General features: G+C 38.8%; 1 protein-coding gene across 1 annotated transcript; it reads right to left on the bottom strand.

Moving 5' to 3' along the window:
- Positions 1-9,633: 9,633 nt before the first annotated feature.
- Positions 9,634-12,319, bottom strand: nkx2.5 (NK2 homeobox 5). Its single transcript, XM_079893383.1, has 2 exons — positions 11,822-12,319; positions 9,634-11,044 (listed from the first exon to the last, which is right to left on the bottom strand). The coding sequence occupies exons 1-2, from the start codon at positions 12,153-12,155 to the stop codon at positions 10,443-10,445; spliced, it is 936 nt and encodes a 311-aa protein (XP_079749509.1). The 5' UTR covers positions 12,156-12,319; the 3' UTR covers positions 9,634-10,442.
- Positions 12,320-15,919: the final 3,600 nt, after the last annotated feature.

Genomic DNA, 15,919 nt, shown 5'->3' with positions numbered 1-15,919 from the left:
TTTTGCTAGGTGGTTACCAGGGTGTTGCTATGCAGTTGCTAAGGCCTACATCAGACTAAGCATCAGGCCCTTCTGGAACTCAGGATGGAGCAAGAGGTGTGTTTCAGCTTGCTGCTGAGAGCCCTGGAGGATGCAAGTGTTGTGCACATTGCTTGCCCAGGAGGGCCACCAAATTCACGTGAATTTACATATAAGCTGTTTTTTCCTCACTCTCGTTCTCTTCTTGTAGCCTATATTTTGAAGAAGAAATGAATATAATGGATAAATGTAAACATTGTTCTAAAAAGGGAAATGCACTTACAAACCATAAAACCGGACATAAAATGTAATATATATTTTCATGAAACGAGTTCAAGTCAACATGGACTTCCACAAAAGCATATGGTGTGTGTTGCTGTTGACTGAGCAAACTTATAATAAATAATGTTAACCATAACACTTTTTGCCATTAACTATAATATATCATATTAATGATAACATTATTAAGAGTATAATAATAAAGGGAAACATTATAATAAATATATTAAGAATTGGTATGTATAACCGTTGCTGGAGTAGTTATTCAAGAAAAAATATTTAGTAAAGTTAGTCCTGTTATGTCACATCTGTCTAGAGTTTATTCAAGCTTTCTGTCACATAAAGTCCACTGAAGGCAAATTGAATGAAACCACGTGCAGTTTTATTGTAAAACACAAAATAAACCAAACCAAACAATGACTCAATTCCTTAAGTCATTGTTTGGTTTGGTTTATTTTGTGTTTTTATTTGATTTTATCTTGGGTTGGCAATTTTTTCATAAACACTTTTTATTATTCTGGTTTAAACTCTGTTCATATCCTGGTAGAAATCAATAGTAAAAGTACTAAGTAGTCTAAATGTCAATAAATGTACACATAGCCTATCTTATGTGGAAGTCTCAGGACCAAAAAAATATTCTTCCAAACATTGCATCCGGTCTGAATGCAATGATATGATGTCCTAGCTGAATGTAAACATGTGTATTTCCATACCTCTACACACTCGTCATCAGCACATTTCATGAGGCTATGCAGAGTTGTGGCAAAAATGTCTCGGGTTACCTGTGTAACCCATGTTCTCTGAATAAGGAACAAGACGCTGCGTGGCGACTCAATGGGAAACGCCCTTGGGCGCTGCTGATTGTCTGAACCCATATAGAATCACGCCAATTCATTGGCTGATGGCGCGGGCGCCTCCCCAGCAGAGCTACGTCACTCACTCTTAATACAGTGAATGAGGCATCTGATCCTCAGATTTTCCACCGAAGAAGCCCCCCTCCGCAGTGCGAAGAGCTTGGCAGTGAACGCAGCATCTCGTTCCCTATTCAGAGAACACAGGTAACCAAAGACTTTCTCTTTCATAGGTTCACTCAACGCTGTGTAGCGATGACGCAATAGGAGCGAAATATCATATTCGCCAAGCTAAGCGCTGCCAGATCTCGCCCAAGAACTTTCTTCTCTCTCTCTCTCTCTCTCTCTCTCTCTCTCTCTCTCTCTCTCTCTCTCTCTCTCTTTTTTTTTTTTTTTTTTTTTTTTTTTGAGCCAGACCAAATTCAAGCAGGACAAAAGGGACCAGTTCATGCATAAATAACCCGGTTATAAAATAATCAAAATCCAGGTTATAAAACTTGATAAAACTGTGCCGAGAGGACCAACCTGCTGCCACACAAATATCCTCCAAAGGAACTCCTCTAAAAAGAGCCTGGGAAGACATAATACTCCTAGTAGAGTGAGCTCTAACGCCTGTAGGTAAAGGAAGCTTCCGCACCTCATAAGTCAAAGAAATTACGTCTCTCATCCAATGAGAGATCCTGTGCTTAGAGGTTGCGAGCCCTCTACAGCCGCCCCAAAGCATACAAACAACTGAGACGACTTGCGCCACTGGCCAGAGTGGTCCACATACACCTTTAAAGCCGAACAGGGCAAAGCAAATGGAGTTTCTCCTCCTCCCTGGAGGAAAAAGGAGGAGGACAGAAAGAATGAAGCACTAACACTTGAGAGCGAAAGGACGTGGAAAAAACTTTGGGGACATAACCAGGCCTGGGTTGCAGAAACACCTTTACAAGACCTGGGGAAAATTCAATGCAAGGCTCATTGACAGAGAGAGCCTGCAGATCCCCAACACGTTTGAAAGTCAGAATCTGGTCAGGAGCTGATTCCAAATGTTCAAAAGAAGGCTCCAATAATAATAAACAACCGATAACACCAAGTTGATCACACTAACAGGACGTGCAGGCCTCAAGCATCTAACTCCATGCATAAATGAAGAGACCAGATGGTGTCTACCTAAGGGGACCTTTTCTGACTCTAAACCCTCAAAGTAGTCTCGGCTGCTCCTGCCACAAACTTATCCTGCAGGAATTCCAGCACTGAACCAACCATGCAGCTGACTGGGTCCACTGCACAAGTTGTACACCAAGACTCAAAGACCATCTAGAAGAAGGCGCACAAGCGTTATCAATGGTCTCCCGGACATTAGCGGACAGACCAGAAGCCATTAGCAACCACCCCTGATCGGCCACAACCACAGTCTTCATATCTCGGGTGGAGGATGCCAAATCCTGTCCTGGAGCTGAGACAACAGATCTCTCCTGATTGGAGTTTCCTACGGGGACCCCTCCACAAGGGAGCTCAGCTCCGAAAACCATGGCTGGGATGGCCAGAACAGGGCTACCAATAGGAGGCGAATTCTGCACTCCCTCACATTACAAAGGACTGCAAGGATCAACTTGACCGGAGGGAATGCATATAGTCTCAAATCCGACCATGGAGGAGCAAAGGCATCTATCCCCAGAGGCATCGGATGAGACAGGGAGAACCACAGGGGGCACTGAGTTTAGTTTTGCGACTCAAACAGCCACCGTTTGGAGGTTCAGCATCCATTCCCCCGACCTGAGTTTCTGTGTTGACAGGAAGTCCGCTGAGGTTCAAGGCTCCTGGGACGTGAACTGCTCTCTTCAGGGTGCGCGACCGCGAACCTCCCAGGCGATTTATGTGGGACACCACTGTCATGTTGAAATCCTGAAAATAACATGACAACCCATCAGAGCCTGAAGGAAGTGATCCAGAGCCAGAGAAATGGCTCGCAACTCTTGGCAGTTTATGTGCCAAGAAAGAAGCTCGCCCATCCAAACACCGCAGGCCGGTCTGCCCTCGAAGACACCACAACCACACCACAACCAGTCAGGGAAACGTCCATCGTCATAACCTGACGGCGGCAAACCATGCCCATCTTGACCCCTTGTAGCAAAAAGGGGGGGTCTTTCCACCTCCAGAGAGCAAGAAAGCCACTGTGCAAAACTCTCAGCAGACGGAAGACTGACCAAGAAGGGTGAATACCCCTGAGCTTCGCCCACCACAGGAATGACCTCATATGAAGCAGACCCAAAAGCAGCACAGGAGAGGCTGCTGCCATGAGCCTCTGAAGTCTGTGACACGTGAAACCACTCCCTTGCTCTGATCTGCGCCAGGATAGTTTTTAATGTCAGCATCTTAAACTTTCCTTTGTAGAGGGAAAAATACAGATGACGCAGACCCCCGCCCTTCTTTGGAACGAAGAAGTAGCGACTGTAAAAGCCACGGTTCAAGTCTTTAGGAGAAACCTCCTCTATTGCTCCCTTCAGGAAGAATGACTTCACTTCCTGCTGTAGAATAGAAGCTTCTAGGGCGCTTTTTGTAACAGTGGAATGAACCCCATCGAAGCAAGGAGGATTGGATAGTGTATCCGAATTGGATTGTGTGTAGAACCCAGCGCAACACACCTGGCAGAAGCCTCCACTTTGGCAGGTGGTAAGACAAAGGTTGCAAAGGAAAGAGCTCTGGTAGGGGACAGGCCTCTGGAGCTTCTGTGCGGCTGCCCGCAAGAGGCGGTTGGCACAGCACTAAAGTTGCTGGAGGAGGGCCTGAGGCATCCTCTGATAGTGAAGATTAGCTCATAAGGGCTACTGAGGAGGTTTCTCTCACTCTGGGATCTGGCATAAAGGCTGGAGCATCGGATGCGTCTCCCGTCGCGGGTGAAGCAGCTCGAGAGAGAAGAGGTGTTGAGGGGAGATAGCTTGAAGCGTCTTCATCCTTCAATACAGGAGGATGGTGTTGGTAACCTAACTCTGTAACCCAAAGCGTGCATGGCAGCGGGTATAACAGATTTTGATTCGAAGAGCATCTCGAGAGGGAAGCAGATTGTGTCTTAGCAGTACAGAATTTATCGAACATTGAACTGACCAATTCTCCAAACAAACCTGACTGGGAGAAAGGGGCGTCCAGTAGGAAGGCTTTCTCCTTTTCACGAATCTCAGTGAGTTTCCAACAGCCACCAAACCTGCCATCATGCGCCCAACTGCGCGTGCAGTGTGCTTTCTTCGCACACAATAGCAGGTCAGTAGCTCTGCGGGGCTCCTTGACTGCTTCCGGTGTCAGGCCCAGGTCTTGTCCATTTCCTTAAGGACGTCTGCTAAGTAGGCCTAAAGAATGGCCATGGTATGAAGCGCCATGAAGCCTCCATGTAGGATTTGCCCACAAAGGGCGAAAGTGATCCTACGGGGCTTAGAAGGGAGAAGAGAAGAAGGAGGAAAGAGGAGCAGAAGATGGCGAAAGGTGAGTGGCCAGCATGTCCTCTGGAATGCTAGTACAGCCCTGCTCCACAGAACCAACTAGGTTGGTGAAGTCAGAGGCCACCGCATTAGTCAGACAAGCAGAAAAAGGCTGCTTCCAGGGTCTTAGATCTCATAATGAAGATTGCTTAAAAATGGCAGCTTCCTTCTAACGGGGAGTGAATTAGATTGGTCACTCAAAATAGCTTGGAGAGGAGGAGAATCGCTAGGCTTGACAGGCCTCTCAATGTTGAGCTTTTCAGGAGCGTGAGTTAGCATGTCCACAAGCTCAGTGTAGGCCGCAGAAGGCCGCACTTCCTGGCCGCTAGGCGGGAGAGTGTCGGCCACGGGCCCAACATCCCAAATCAAAGCCCAATCAAAGTAACAACTAAGTAGCACTGAAGGAAGCCGTAGTTAAAATAAGAAGCACTAAGGTTGTCCAAGATGGGATATTCTGTAAAGACAATAACACCAAAAAAGAGTGGCAGTCATTACAGGAGTTCCAACGGATGTATCAGTTGAGGATATAGAGAGAAATATGTCTGGGGGAATCATTAATGAATGTTAACAGCTGAAATATGTCCAAAAAAAATAATGAGAAAGTGGATAGTCTTTCAATGATGACACAGTTTAACGAGGACAAGCAAACCCCCTAATACAGTATTTAGGTTTGTTAGTTTCATTGTCCATCCGTACATCCTTCCTGTTTTGGGCATGTGGCTGCGGTTTGTAAAGTTAAACAAAGATGTGCAAAATGCAGAGGTGAATATAATTACAGAAAATGTAGAAACAGAGTGAATCTGATGTGTTGCAGATATAGAGGGGCCCATAAATAGTGCTTGGTATGGTGGTTGCCAGGAAAGAGGCATAAAAAGTTAAAAATGTAAAAGTCTCAGAGGGCTTGACCAATGTGGCAGCAATCAAAAGTGTCCGGAAAGCATTGCAGGTGGGAGAAATGCCTTTGGTAATCACATGGCAACAACTGAAATTGGTTTATTGGATATTAGTGAAAGGATGCAAGAACAGTCACCCTGTAAAAAATGTTCTTAAGAACTGCTGAGAATATGAATATTCACAATTAGCCGGTTTTGGATGCATGCTAATAATGAGGCACAAATAATTATTTTTTTTAAATTATGAAACCGACAGTGGCAGTATCAGCTTTACTTCCATGGTTATTCTCAATGCCATTGGTCGATTAGCACTTGCTGAGAGAAATAAATGATCATCAGAGGAGGATCTCAAAATATTTGTTGGTGGAACAATATTTAGATCAAGAGTTATCATTATTGTACTCAATACAGCTGCAGCAGCTGCCCTATATAGGTAAAAGAATATCTAATCGTTTATCTGCTTACTCATCAGAATTGATAGCAATTCAATTGGCCCTTCAATGGGTGGAAGAGGTTCATTAAAGTGGTGATTGGTGCTTATACTTTATCAAGCCTCATAAGCTTAAAAATGGAAAAACTGACTCAAGACAGGATATTTTCATAGAAACCCTTCAGATCCTGTTCATAATTCAACATCTAGGAATTAAAGTCTACTTTTTGGGAATTCCTGCTCATGTGGAGATTATGGAAAACAAAATAGCTGCAGAAAATGCTTTAAAGTGTCCAATAATACACTTCTTTACATCATATAAATGTATTCCCTTTCCTTTCTGTGTCCACATCTCTTGCCATTATAGCTTTTTGATTAACTCCTTCATTTCAGCTTTCCCCAGAGGGACACTAACATTTACAAGACATGTATATGACTTAAAGAAGTAGGTATTGTGAGAGAAGTTTGAGGCAAAAGAAGGGATGACTCAATAATTTCTCGACTTCATATTGGACACACAGTTTTGAATCAATCACTTTTTAAAATTGGTAAACGTATTACAGGATTGTGCAGCAAAAGTGAATAATCAGAAACATGTTTTTCTAAAACGTGTTGGTTATAATAAAGAAAGATCTCAGCTCATAAAAGAGGTTGTATAAAAAGGTTAGTATTAAAGAATTTATTGAACAATAATTCGAAAGTGACCACAACTTTATTAGAATACCTAAAGAAAGTTTGATTTGAGGAATTTAGTTTTTTCCCCTCTACATCGATGCTCCATCCTCCAGTATGTGGCGGAAATGCACCAAAACCTCTATTAAATTCAAAAGAAGAAGAAAATAAACATGAATTGAAAACATGAAACAAGAACCAAAATCTAGACAGAAGTGACAATAAAATCTCTTACAAAGATCTCTGAAATTACAAAGTTTTTTATAATGAGTTTTTAATTTTGAAATATCCAACATGATAGCTTCTACACAAAAATTGCCAAAAGAATAGAAAGCCTGAAAGTAAAAAATATTTGTATGCAGGTTGCAGCAGTAATGTCAGGGCTCAACAAAAAACAGTCTTTAATTAATAAATTCAACAGGAAATCTATAATACACAAATGACAAGGAAAAATAAACAGACAGAACTAAGGGTTTAAATACACAGACAGAGTAATCAATGTAAAACAGAACAGGTGTAGATCTAATTAACAACCAAGGAGACTAACTAGGAACACAGACGGGCAGGCAGACAGGGAAAACCAAACACAATGACAATAAAACCAAACATAATAATAATTCATATTCAAAATGGTTTATGAGTTGAATATCCATAAATTTTGTAACAAATTTTCTATCTACTCTATCTTTCAAAAGTTTGGAGAAAGAAGTCTATTATGCTCACTCATTTATTTGATCAAAAATACTCAAAAAACAAAAAAAATTCAACATTTATTTTTGAAAATTAAAATGCAATTTATTCCTGTGATGCAAAGCTGAATTTTCAGCATCATTGCTCCAGTCTTCGATGTCACGTGATTTTCTTTTTACAGTGTATATCATAAACCTAATTTAAGACTTTGTTTTTTTTTAATAACATGTTTCATTTATTTTTAAATAAGGCTTCATTTAGGGTCTAACCATTGGTGTTGCCACTCAGTTTCTTAGTTTCATGCCTCCATCTGAACCCATGCTAGACGCTGGAGGCTGTCACATGGACACCTACGGTATGACAGGTAATTTAGTTGAGTTAAACTCACATCCTGGGCAGCGATGAACCAGCAGCTGTTATGCTGGGCAGGACAGAACTGGAGTATCGCAGGGGGGGAAAAGCTCAGAAAAGCTATGGCCATAATCAGAGCTCCGCTGATAAAGAGGCATGCAACCCTGTCTTTCCTCCGATAAGACCCGGAAAAGCTGATTATTCTATCCCTGGTCTCTTTCTCGCATGCTCTCTCTCCCTCTCTCTGTCATTCTCCTTCCATTGTGGCCGGAGGACAAGGTCTGTTATTTTTAGAGATGTGCGTCCATGTTATCTGACTTGTTCTTTTCAACGCCTCTGAAGAGTGGGCCACTATTGTAACTGTGTGACCTTTCTCTTTACCTCTCAGTGGCCCCATATTTGACTTGAATTGACAGTCATCACGTATATGCATTCTATTATATTTCATCTGTAAATGCTGGCTCAGGTGGATGTGGTCGAGAGGGGGAATTGTGTTTACTTATGTGTGTGGAGAGGCCAGAGAGATGCCCAAGGACAATCTATTAATCATTTGAAGTGGCAGCAAATGTGGATCTCCTAAGTCTTTGCATGCACAGCCATGCACCCTTACCTCTCTATGTCAAGCAAATTGTGCCATTCTGCACACTAAGCAGAGCACTTTTGTGTTGTCAATCATGGGGGACACCTGCCTTTACAAAAATAGTACACACCCACATAAACAAAATAAAAAAAACTAAATTATAGGTTTGGGTACACTGTAAAAAAAAAAAAAAAAAAGATGCTGCCTTAAATTTTTAAGTACAACCAACTTGGTTGTTTAAGTCATTTCAACTTAAATTACAATAAACTGACTTAAAACTTGTTTTTGCCTTAAATTATTACATCGTTTAAACTAATACAATTTTAGCTAACTGTGTGATTTGTAGACTATATGTACATTTCTGAAATACACTTAGACAGTTACCTCTGATAGCAGATCACTAAACTGTAATGTGGACTCATTTTCTGTAAAGCTGCTTTGAAACGATGTGTATTGTGAAAAGCGCTATATACAAATAAATGTGAATTTAATTGAAAATTAATCAACTTATTTTGATGAGTTAAAGCAATGTTACACATGTTGTCATAACTTATTGATTCTAGGGTGTATGTGTTGCCATAACAAAACCATTTTGTGGGTGCATGGATGTATTATATAGGCTAGAGTTTAGGTTAGGGTTCTTGACTCAAATAAATTTATGCCAAAAAGGTTCTATAAAAGGAGAAATGTTTTAAATGATTGCTACATTCTTGTGATAATGTATGTTTGCGAGCTGTTTAATTCATTCAAATTAATCAAAATAATCAATGAATTAAAACAAATATAATTAATTAAGACTACTTTAAAAAATAATCACATGATGGGAACCACTGGTTGTATATGGCACCTGCCAGAACTTTTAAGGTTCTGTATGTTGAACTTAATATTAACTAAGATTAATAAATGCTGTAGAAGTATTGTTCATTATTCATAGGCTAGTTAACTAATGTTTACCAATGAACATTGTAAAGTGTTACTGATAAAAGTTATATACATTATTGTATAAGAGTGATATAGTTAATAGTAACATTAATCTCAGCTGGTGTCGAACTGGATTGATCATCGCAATGACCACCAACTTCTAATCGGGTCAAAGCGTTTTACTCTGAAGACCTGTCAAATCAAATCACGTGATACGCTAAACAGAAGAATGTCCTCTGAAGCATTTGCAACTTGGGATTATTTCTAGACGTTTACAGCGCAAAGTACTGGTTCATATCCTCACTGAAACACATGAGAAACATTGGCCCTTAAATATTATTATTATTATTATTATTTAAAAATATTTAGGGGCGAATTCAGGTTGATATATGGACACTTATCTCAAGTCATCTCAATGGAAAAAGTGTCCCAATTAACCTGAATCCACCATATTTTGATTTATATTGATAGTAAAGATTTTTTTTTTTTTAAAGAAAGTTAAAACGGTTACAATGAAAATTGATTTTAAACTTTTGTTAACCAAATTATAAATAATAAAAACGTCACATAATTGAGGGGAAAAAGCTGTGCATTTAAAAAAAAATCTATAATATGAATAATAATAATTCGTATTAATAACACTAAAGTGCTTGAACGTAATTCGTAAACACGAATTTATTAATTACAACAAATGTTAATTATTATTAGTATGTGTTAATATTTTAATTGACACAAACCAAATAATAATTGCATATTGAAAAGCCTTTATTATGTTCTTTCGAAAAGGTTACATATCAAACTTACACAGACAATAATAACAAAACCTTAATTCGAGTCGTATTCGTGCGGTACTTTCTGGCTATACACAAAGAAAAAAAAATGCTAATAATAATAGGTTTGTTCCTTGATGTCCTTTTATAAATTGGTTGCAGTCTGCCATTGATCTATCCACGTCAAATTTTAATAAAAAAATGAAAGAAAGAAAGAAAGCTTGGTAACTTCGCACGAGCTTTATAGGCTTTACAGGCCTCATAATAGGCTACAATCTGGTGAAAATTATAAATTAGACTATATATTCCACGTGCGTATAATCTCATCATTTAACTCAAGTGCAAGCAAATTATTCAGACAGTTTTTAATACGGGAAATATTAAAGCCAATAAACGTCTCTTGTATCTGACAGAGCAAAAACCATCTCGGCCAGGATTCCGTCTATTCAAATAATCTTCAATTATGAAAATGTCGTTTGAGTGTAAATGTCCATAGAAATGACATGCAGGTATAATGTCGTTTTTTTCTTCACCACGCTCGGATGCCGTGTAGTGAGGGAACCCCGCTGCTGGACTGAAAAGAAGCCTGGACGTTATTCAGATCCCCAACTCCAAAGTTCATGTAGCTGCTGTTTGACTGCGAGGGCGGGATGCTGGACATGCTCGATGGATAGTTACATGAGTAGTTCGTGTTGCCTGGACTCGGGAAATTACTAAACGCAGGGTAGGTGTTGTAGGTGAAATGATTGATCCCCACATTATACGAGGTGTTATACGTGGACGTGTCTCCCAGGCAGGGTTTCCCATCCCGAACCAGCACCGGCACCGAGATGCGTCTCGGCGGGGCGATGCCCACCATCTCCAGGGTCTGATCCTGACGCTGCCTCTTGCACTTATAGCGTCTGTTCTGGAACCAGATCTTCACCTGTGTGGAGGTGAGCTTGAGCACGCTGGCTAGATGATCTCTCTCAGGTGCAGAGAGGTATTTCTGCTGTTTGAAGCGTCGCTCCAGCTCGTACACCTGCGCTTGAGAGAAGAGAACACGAGGCTTCCTCCTCTTCCTCTGTTTGGGTCGATCCGCATCATCCAGCTTCAGATCTTCATTCGGATCTTCCTGGGAGCAGCTGATGTCTGAAAATAGTCGATCATTAATCAGAGTTTATTTAACTGATAGAATTTAGTGGGACACACTGATATCATTAGCCTATATATAACATCTTTCTTTCCACACTGCGAAAACATTATCAATAAGTTATGACAACATATATTTTTACATTGCTTTAACTCATCAAAATAAGTTAAGCAATTTTCAACTTTTTTTTTTAAGTTATACAAGATTCAACTAATTTTTTAAAGTCAGTTTAATGTAGGCTAATTTAAGTTGAAATGACGTAAGCATCCAAGTTGGTTGCACTTAAACATTTAAATAAATAAAATAATAATTTATTGGCTACTTGTTTTATTATTATTATTAATATTGATTAAAAAGTGCAGTGACCTTTTCACTTCAGGCTGAACCTCTTGGATTTAAAAAACAAAACAAATAAAACTACTTTAAAACTTATACATGTTCAATTGTATAGTGAGTTAAATTGTGTGCACTTCATGGCAGGCCTATACTTTTATTTATTTAACAGTAGGCGTAGTAAATTTAATCATGAACTTTATTTTCTGGTGAAAAACGATTATTCATTTCTAAAGCTGAATAAAAATGATTAAAAATCACAATAAAAAATAATGATTTATGGCTTAGTAATGAATTAAACTATTAGGTTATAATTGATTGAGACACGTGGAAACTCTTTGGGAAACACTCAATATTATAAAATTGTTTTTCATTTGTTTTTCCATTTGAGATTTTAAATAAACAGGAAACACATCGTTTCCGATAAATGTCCGACTACTCACCTTTTTTCTCTTTGTCTTCAAACGTGTCATCCGTCTTTGCGTCTTTAACATAGTCCATTTCTAAGAAATTCTTCCCATAAAAGGCAGCAGTGCCGAAGTTCTTGTTGCCTTTGTCGTCCTGCAGGTCTTCGCTGAAGAGCGAGGCTCCGGATGGCATTTCCATGAACTGCTCTTGTTTGAAAGTGGACAGCATGCAGGATGATGTCGGAATGAGGGCACTGTCCAGCCGCTGAGACATGTCCAGAGAGACCATGTCCTCCTGATTCTGCTCCAGGTTCAATATGTCCCGCACTGAGAAAGGAGTGGAAGTCATTTGGCTGGAAAACATTGCCATGGAGTGATGGTCCTCTTGGGCAGTCCGGTTGGCATTTATCAGGGGTGCCTAGTCGTTTAATGAATAGGGTTAATCTGTTGTGTTTAGAGGTCTTAGCACGTTCATCTTTCTAACAGACCCCTCATAACACACTTTCGGGGTGTAAGGTAAGTCTAAATGACGGCATAGGCTACTGTAGTGAGGCAGGGGGCGGGGTCAGCTGCGCGTACGGCATTTCACAGCGTTTTATTGGTCGATGACGCATAATATTAAAATGACTTGTGGGATCTCCATACAAGTATGTGCATAAGAAACAATTTCCACCCATTTTAACAACTTTACCTACACAAACAAATTGCATCGCTGTTGTCTAATTTAGTTTTTTAATGGTCTTAATACTGATCACTTGTGTAGCCTGTTTTTATTAGCTATTCACGTCGATGCTTTTTCATAGTGGCAAAGTCTGTCAGTTCTAAAGATTAATTTAAGTCATCCGTTTTAATTATAGGCCTAGCAACATATGAGGTGGCAAATCTGGAACTGACAAAGCGCAAGATTGCACTCTTGGTTTGTTTGTTTTCTTCTTAATTGCTTGATCCAGAGGAAACAACAGGCCAACAGAGGAGTTTTCTCCAAGGGATCACGCACTGCCATTGCTGGAACCTGAAACCTGCAATGACAAACCCAACTGTCTACCACTGAAAGATTCTGGTGCCACTGGGTTTGTTATCAAGACGTGATAACAGATGACAACAAACCAGAAACCCACCCACGCCGAACAGCCGCATGCAGCAGAAGAGCAACACATGTCCATTCATAGAAAATATAGATCTGTGCTGTGTGGCGGAAATTGGTATGAAATTGGTCCAAAGCAGACCTTTGGACATCTGTGATTGATAGTGTGCAAACACTATACACCGTGCATTTTACACATAGCAGGTCTACTGTTTGCACATCCTAACTGATTAAAATTAATTTAATGGATATTAATTATGTGATATTATATATTCATTTTACTTACCAAAAACCAAAAACAGGTCACACTTTATTTGAAGGTGTCCGTGTTACTGCGTAATTATGCATTTGTGTAATAATAATTAATTACATGAATTGGGGTTTTGGTTTATGTTTAGTTGCATGTAATTATGCTTCATTTATAGTTAGGCTATTACTAGTAATGTAGTCACCTTAAAATAAAGTTACCTTTTATTTTAATGGGTAACGCTTTATTTGAGTCTCCTTGTTACGCATGTAGTAATAACAATAAATTCTGCATAATTGCATGCAACAACCCTCAACCAAATCCTAATCCTACATGTTGTTAATTAATATAACTTATTACTTAAATATACAATTATAAGCTACACTTTAACAATGACACCTTAAAATTAAGTGTAACCTTTTAATGTAGCTTCTTGTACTTTTTTATTTTGGACATCGTAACACGTTTCACTATCCTATCACATGTTTCTTTAATTTATTAGCCTATGAGTTTGTGTAATTCTTCACACAACAAAAATGATTACAAGATCCTCTATACTAATAGGCATTACATATAATTGCGCTGCGAAACGAACACTAATCCCGGTTTTTCGCAACATCAGAAAGGAAGGAGTATGCCGTTCCTCTGGATATTAGCCATGAGTTGTGCTTGTGTGTAGAGGAGACAGACAGTATTATCGTTTATTTGATCTCTAACGGTTAAATGGTGCCCGTGTCTGCACTATAGAGCTTCATGTTTATAGTTTTGCAGAAAATCTTTGTCTGAGTCTCGGACAGGCGTTTCTGATAAATGGACGCAAGCACTTTTCTCTATGAGCGAATCAACACTCCCTGCAATAATTGGTGAAATAAAGTAAACTGACTCCGCAGCTTATGGAAACTGCTTTATATCACGATGATTTATTGGCATCTCCTCTGCTGCAGTTAGCGACAGTCCTCATGACGGATATGGAGCTGAAAACTTGCAGATGTTTGCGAAGGTTTTTTTCTGAGACAGGGGTTGCTTGAATTATTCGTCTTGTTTGATGCATTTCTGTTAAATATTATGACAGACTACACGGTCGAGAGAAGAAGAGGCACAAACTCCCACAACGCGACTGCATCTGAAGGTTTGTCTTTCAACAGCGCATTTGGAGCAGATAAAGAGTTGGATAACGTTCTTGAAAACTTCCTGTAGGCCGACCTGTTTAGGAAATGATGGGGCAGAGGGGTGAGATGGGTGTTATCTAAATGAGTCTGCTGCAGTGATGAAACCACAGACCTCTTCATCCCTGTCAATCACTTCCAAATTTAACACCTCCTGAAGGAAGCTCATGCCATAAGACCTCTGGGGATTTTTAAATACTCTTTATTCAACACATGTTGACGAGGAGGCAGTTGCGTTCTTCAACTATAGGCGATTTGACCTGCTAACGTTTTTTTTATTTGCGTGGAGAACCTTTAAAATCCACAAAAGGTTCTTCATAATGGAAAAAGCCCTTTAGATAGATAGATAAATAATTAAATATTCACAAATGTTTCCTTTACGTGATTGTGACGTTTGTTTGAAACAATGTCTTATTGTGTTAAATTATTTTTTTATTATGTAACATTTAACATTTCGTTATAAAATTATATATAACATTGCATAATGTATTTATTAAATTGTTTATCTTTGGTTTTATCAAAAACACGTTTTTATTTTAATTGCATATACTTTTTTTTGCGTGCTACATGTTTTATATTTAATATTTTAACTATTTCAAGTGCTTCACTTTTCCCCAGTTGTTTCCATTTTTTGTTCGCGAGTTCAGCAGTTTTTGAGTCATCATATGGATCACGTGTCAGTTAAATTATTAATAGGCATGGACAGTTTTAACATAAAGGAAAGAAAAGTTAATGCGACATTTCATATCAGTGCAGTGCGGATGTCTTTGCATTTGTGGAGATTGATGAAAATTATATTTTATTGTCATGCATTTTGTATTTGACCCTCAAAAGTCAAGTGCACATTTATAATTCAGTCCAGTATTGAAATAAATTGAAATGATGCAAAGTTGTAAATTGCAAAACAAAACATTGAGGTAACATTAAGTGTCTTAATCAAGGCTGCATTTAGGCTATTTGATCAAAACTACAACATACTGTGAAATATTATTACAATTTAAATAAACTGGTTTCTGTTTACTCTTGTGATGTCAAAGCTGAATTTTCAGCATCATTACTCCAGTCTTCAGTCACATGATTCGTCAGAAATCATTCTAAGATCATTTCTTTATTATTATCAAACTTAAAAAACAGTTTTTGCTGCTTTTTTGTGTGTGTGGAAATCATGATATACTGCCCAGTTTGTTATTCAGCAAAGCCACATTCAATTGATAAAAAAGTAGCCTAAACACATTTATGAAATTAATAAAGGTTTCAAAAAGTTATATTTCAAATAATTTTTGTTCTTTTGAACTTTATTCATCAAAGAATCCTGAAAAAATCACTGTTTCTAAAAACATCATCATTTGAATGATTTCTGAAGGATCACGTGACACTAAAGTCACTAAAGTCTGGAGTAATAATGCTGAAAATTCAGCTTTGCATCACAAAAATAAATTACATTTTACAATATAGTACAATAGAAACCAGTTCATTTAAATTGTAATAACATAGCATTACTGTATATATTACAGTATTACAGTAAAATGTAAATTTTACTGTATTTAGATCAAATAAATGCAGCCTTGGTGAGATTAAGAGACTACTTTCAAAAACATTAAAAAACATTAGGCGTAAAGTTTTCAAATTTTTCACCG

This window comes from Squalius cephalus, assembly GCF_949319135.1.
Source record: "Squalius cephalus genome assembly, chromosome: 14".
NCBI lineage: Eukaryota > Metazoa > Chordata > Actinopteri > Cypriniformes > Leuciscidae > Squalius > Squalius cephalus.
The sequence above is the reverse complement of the archived record's forward strand: the minus strand, read 5'-3'. Positions and strand labels throughout refer to the sequence as shown.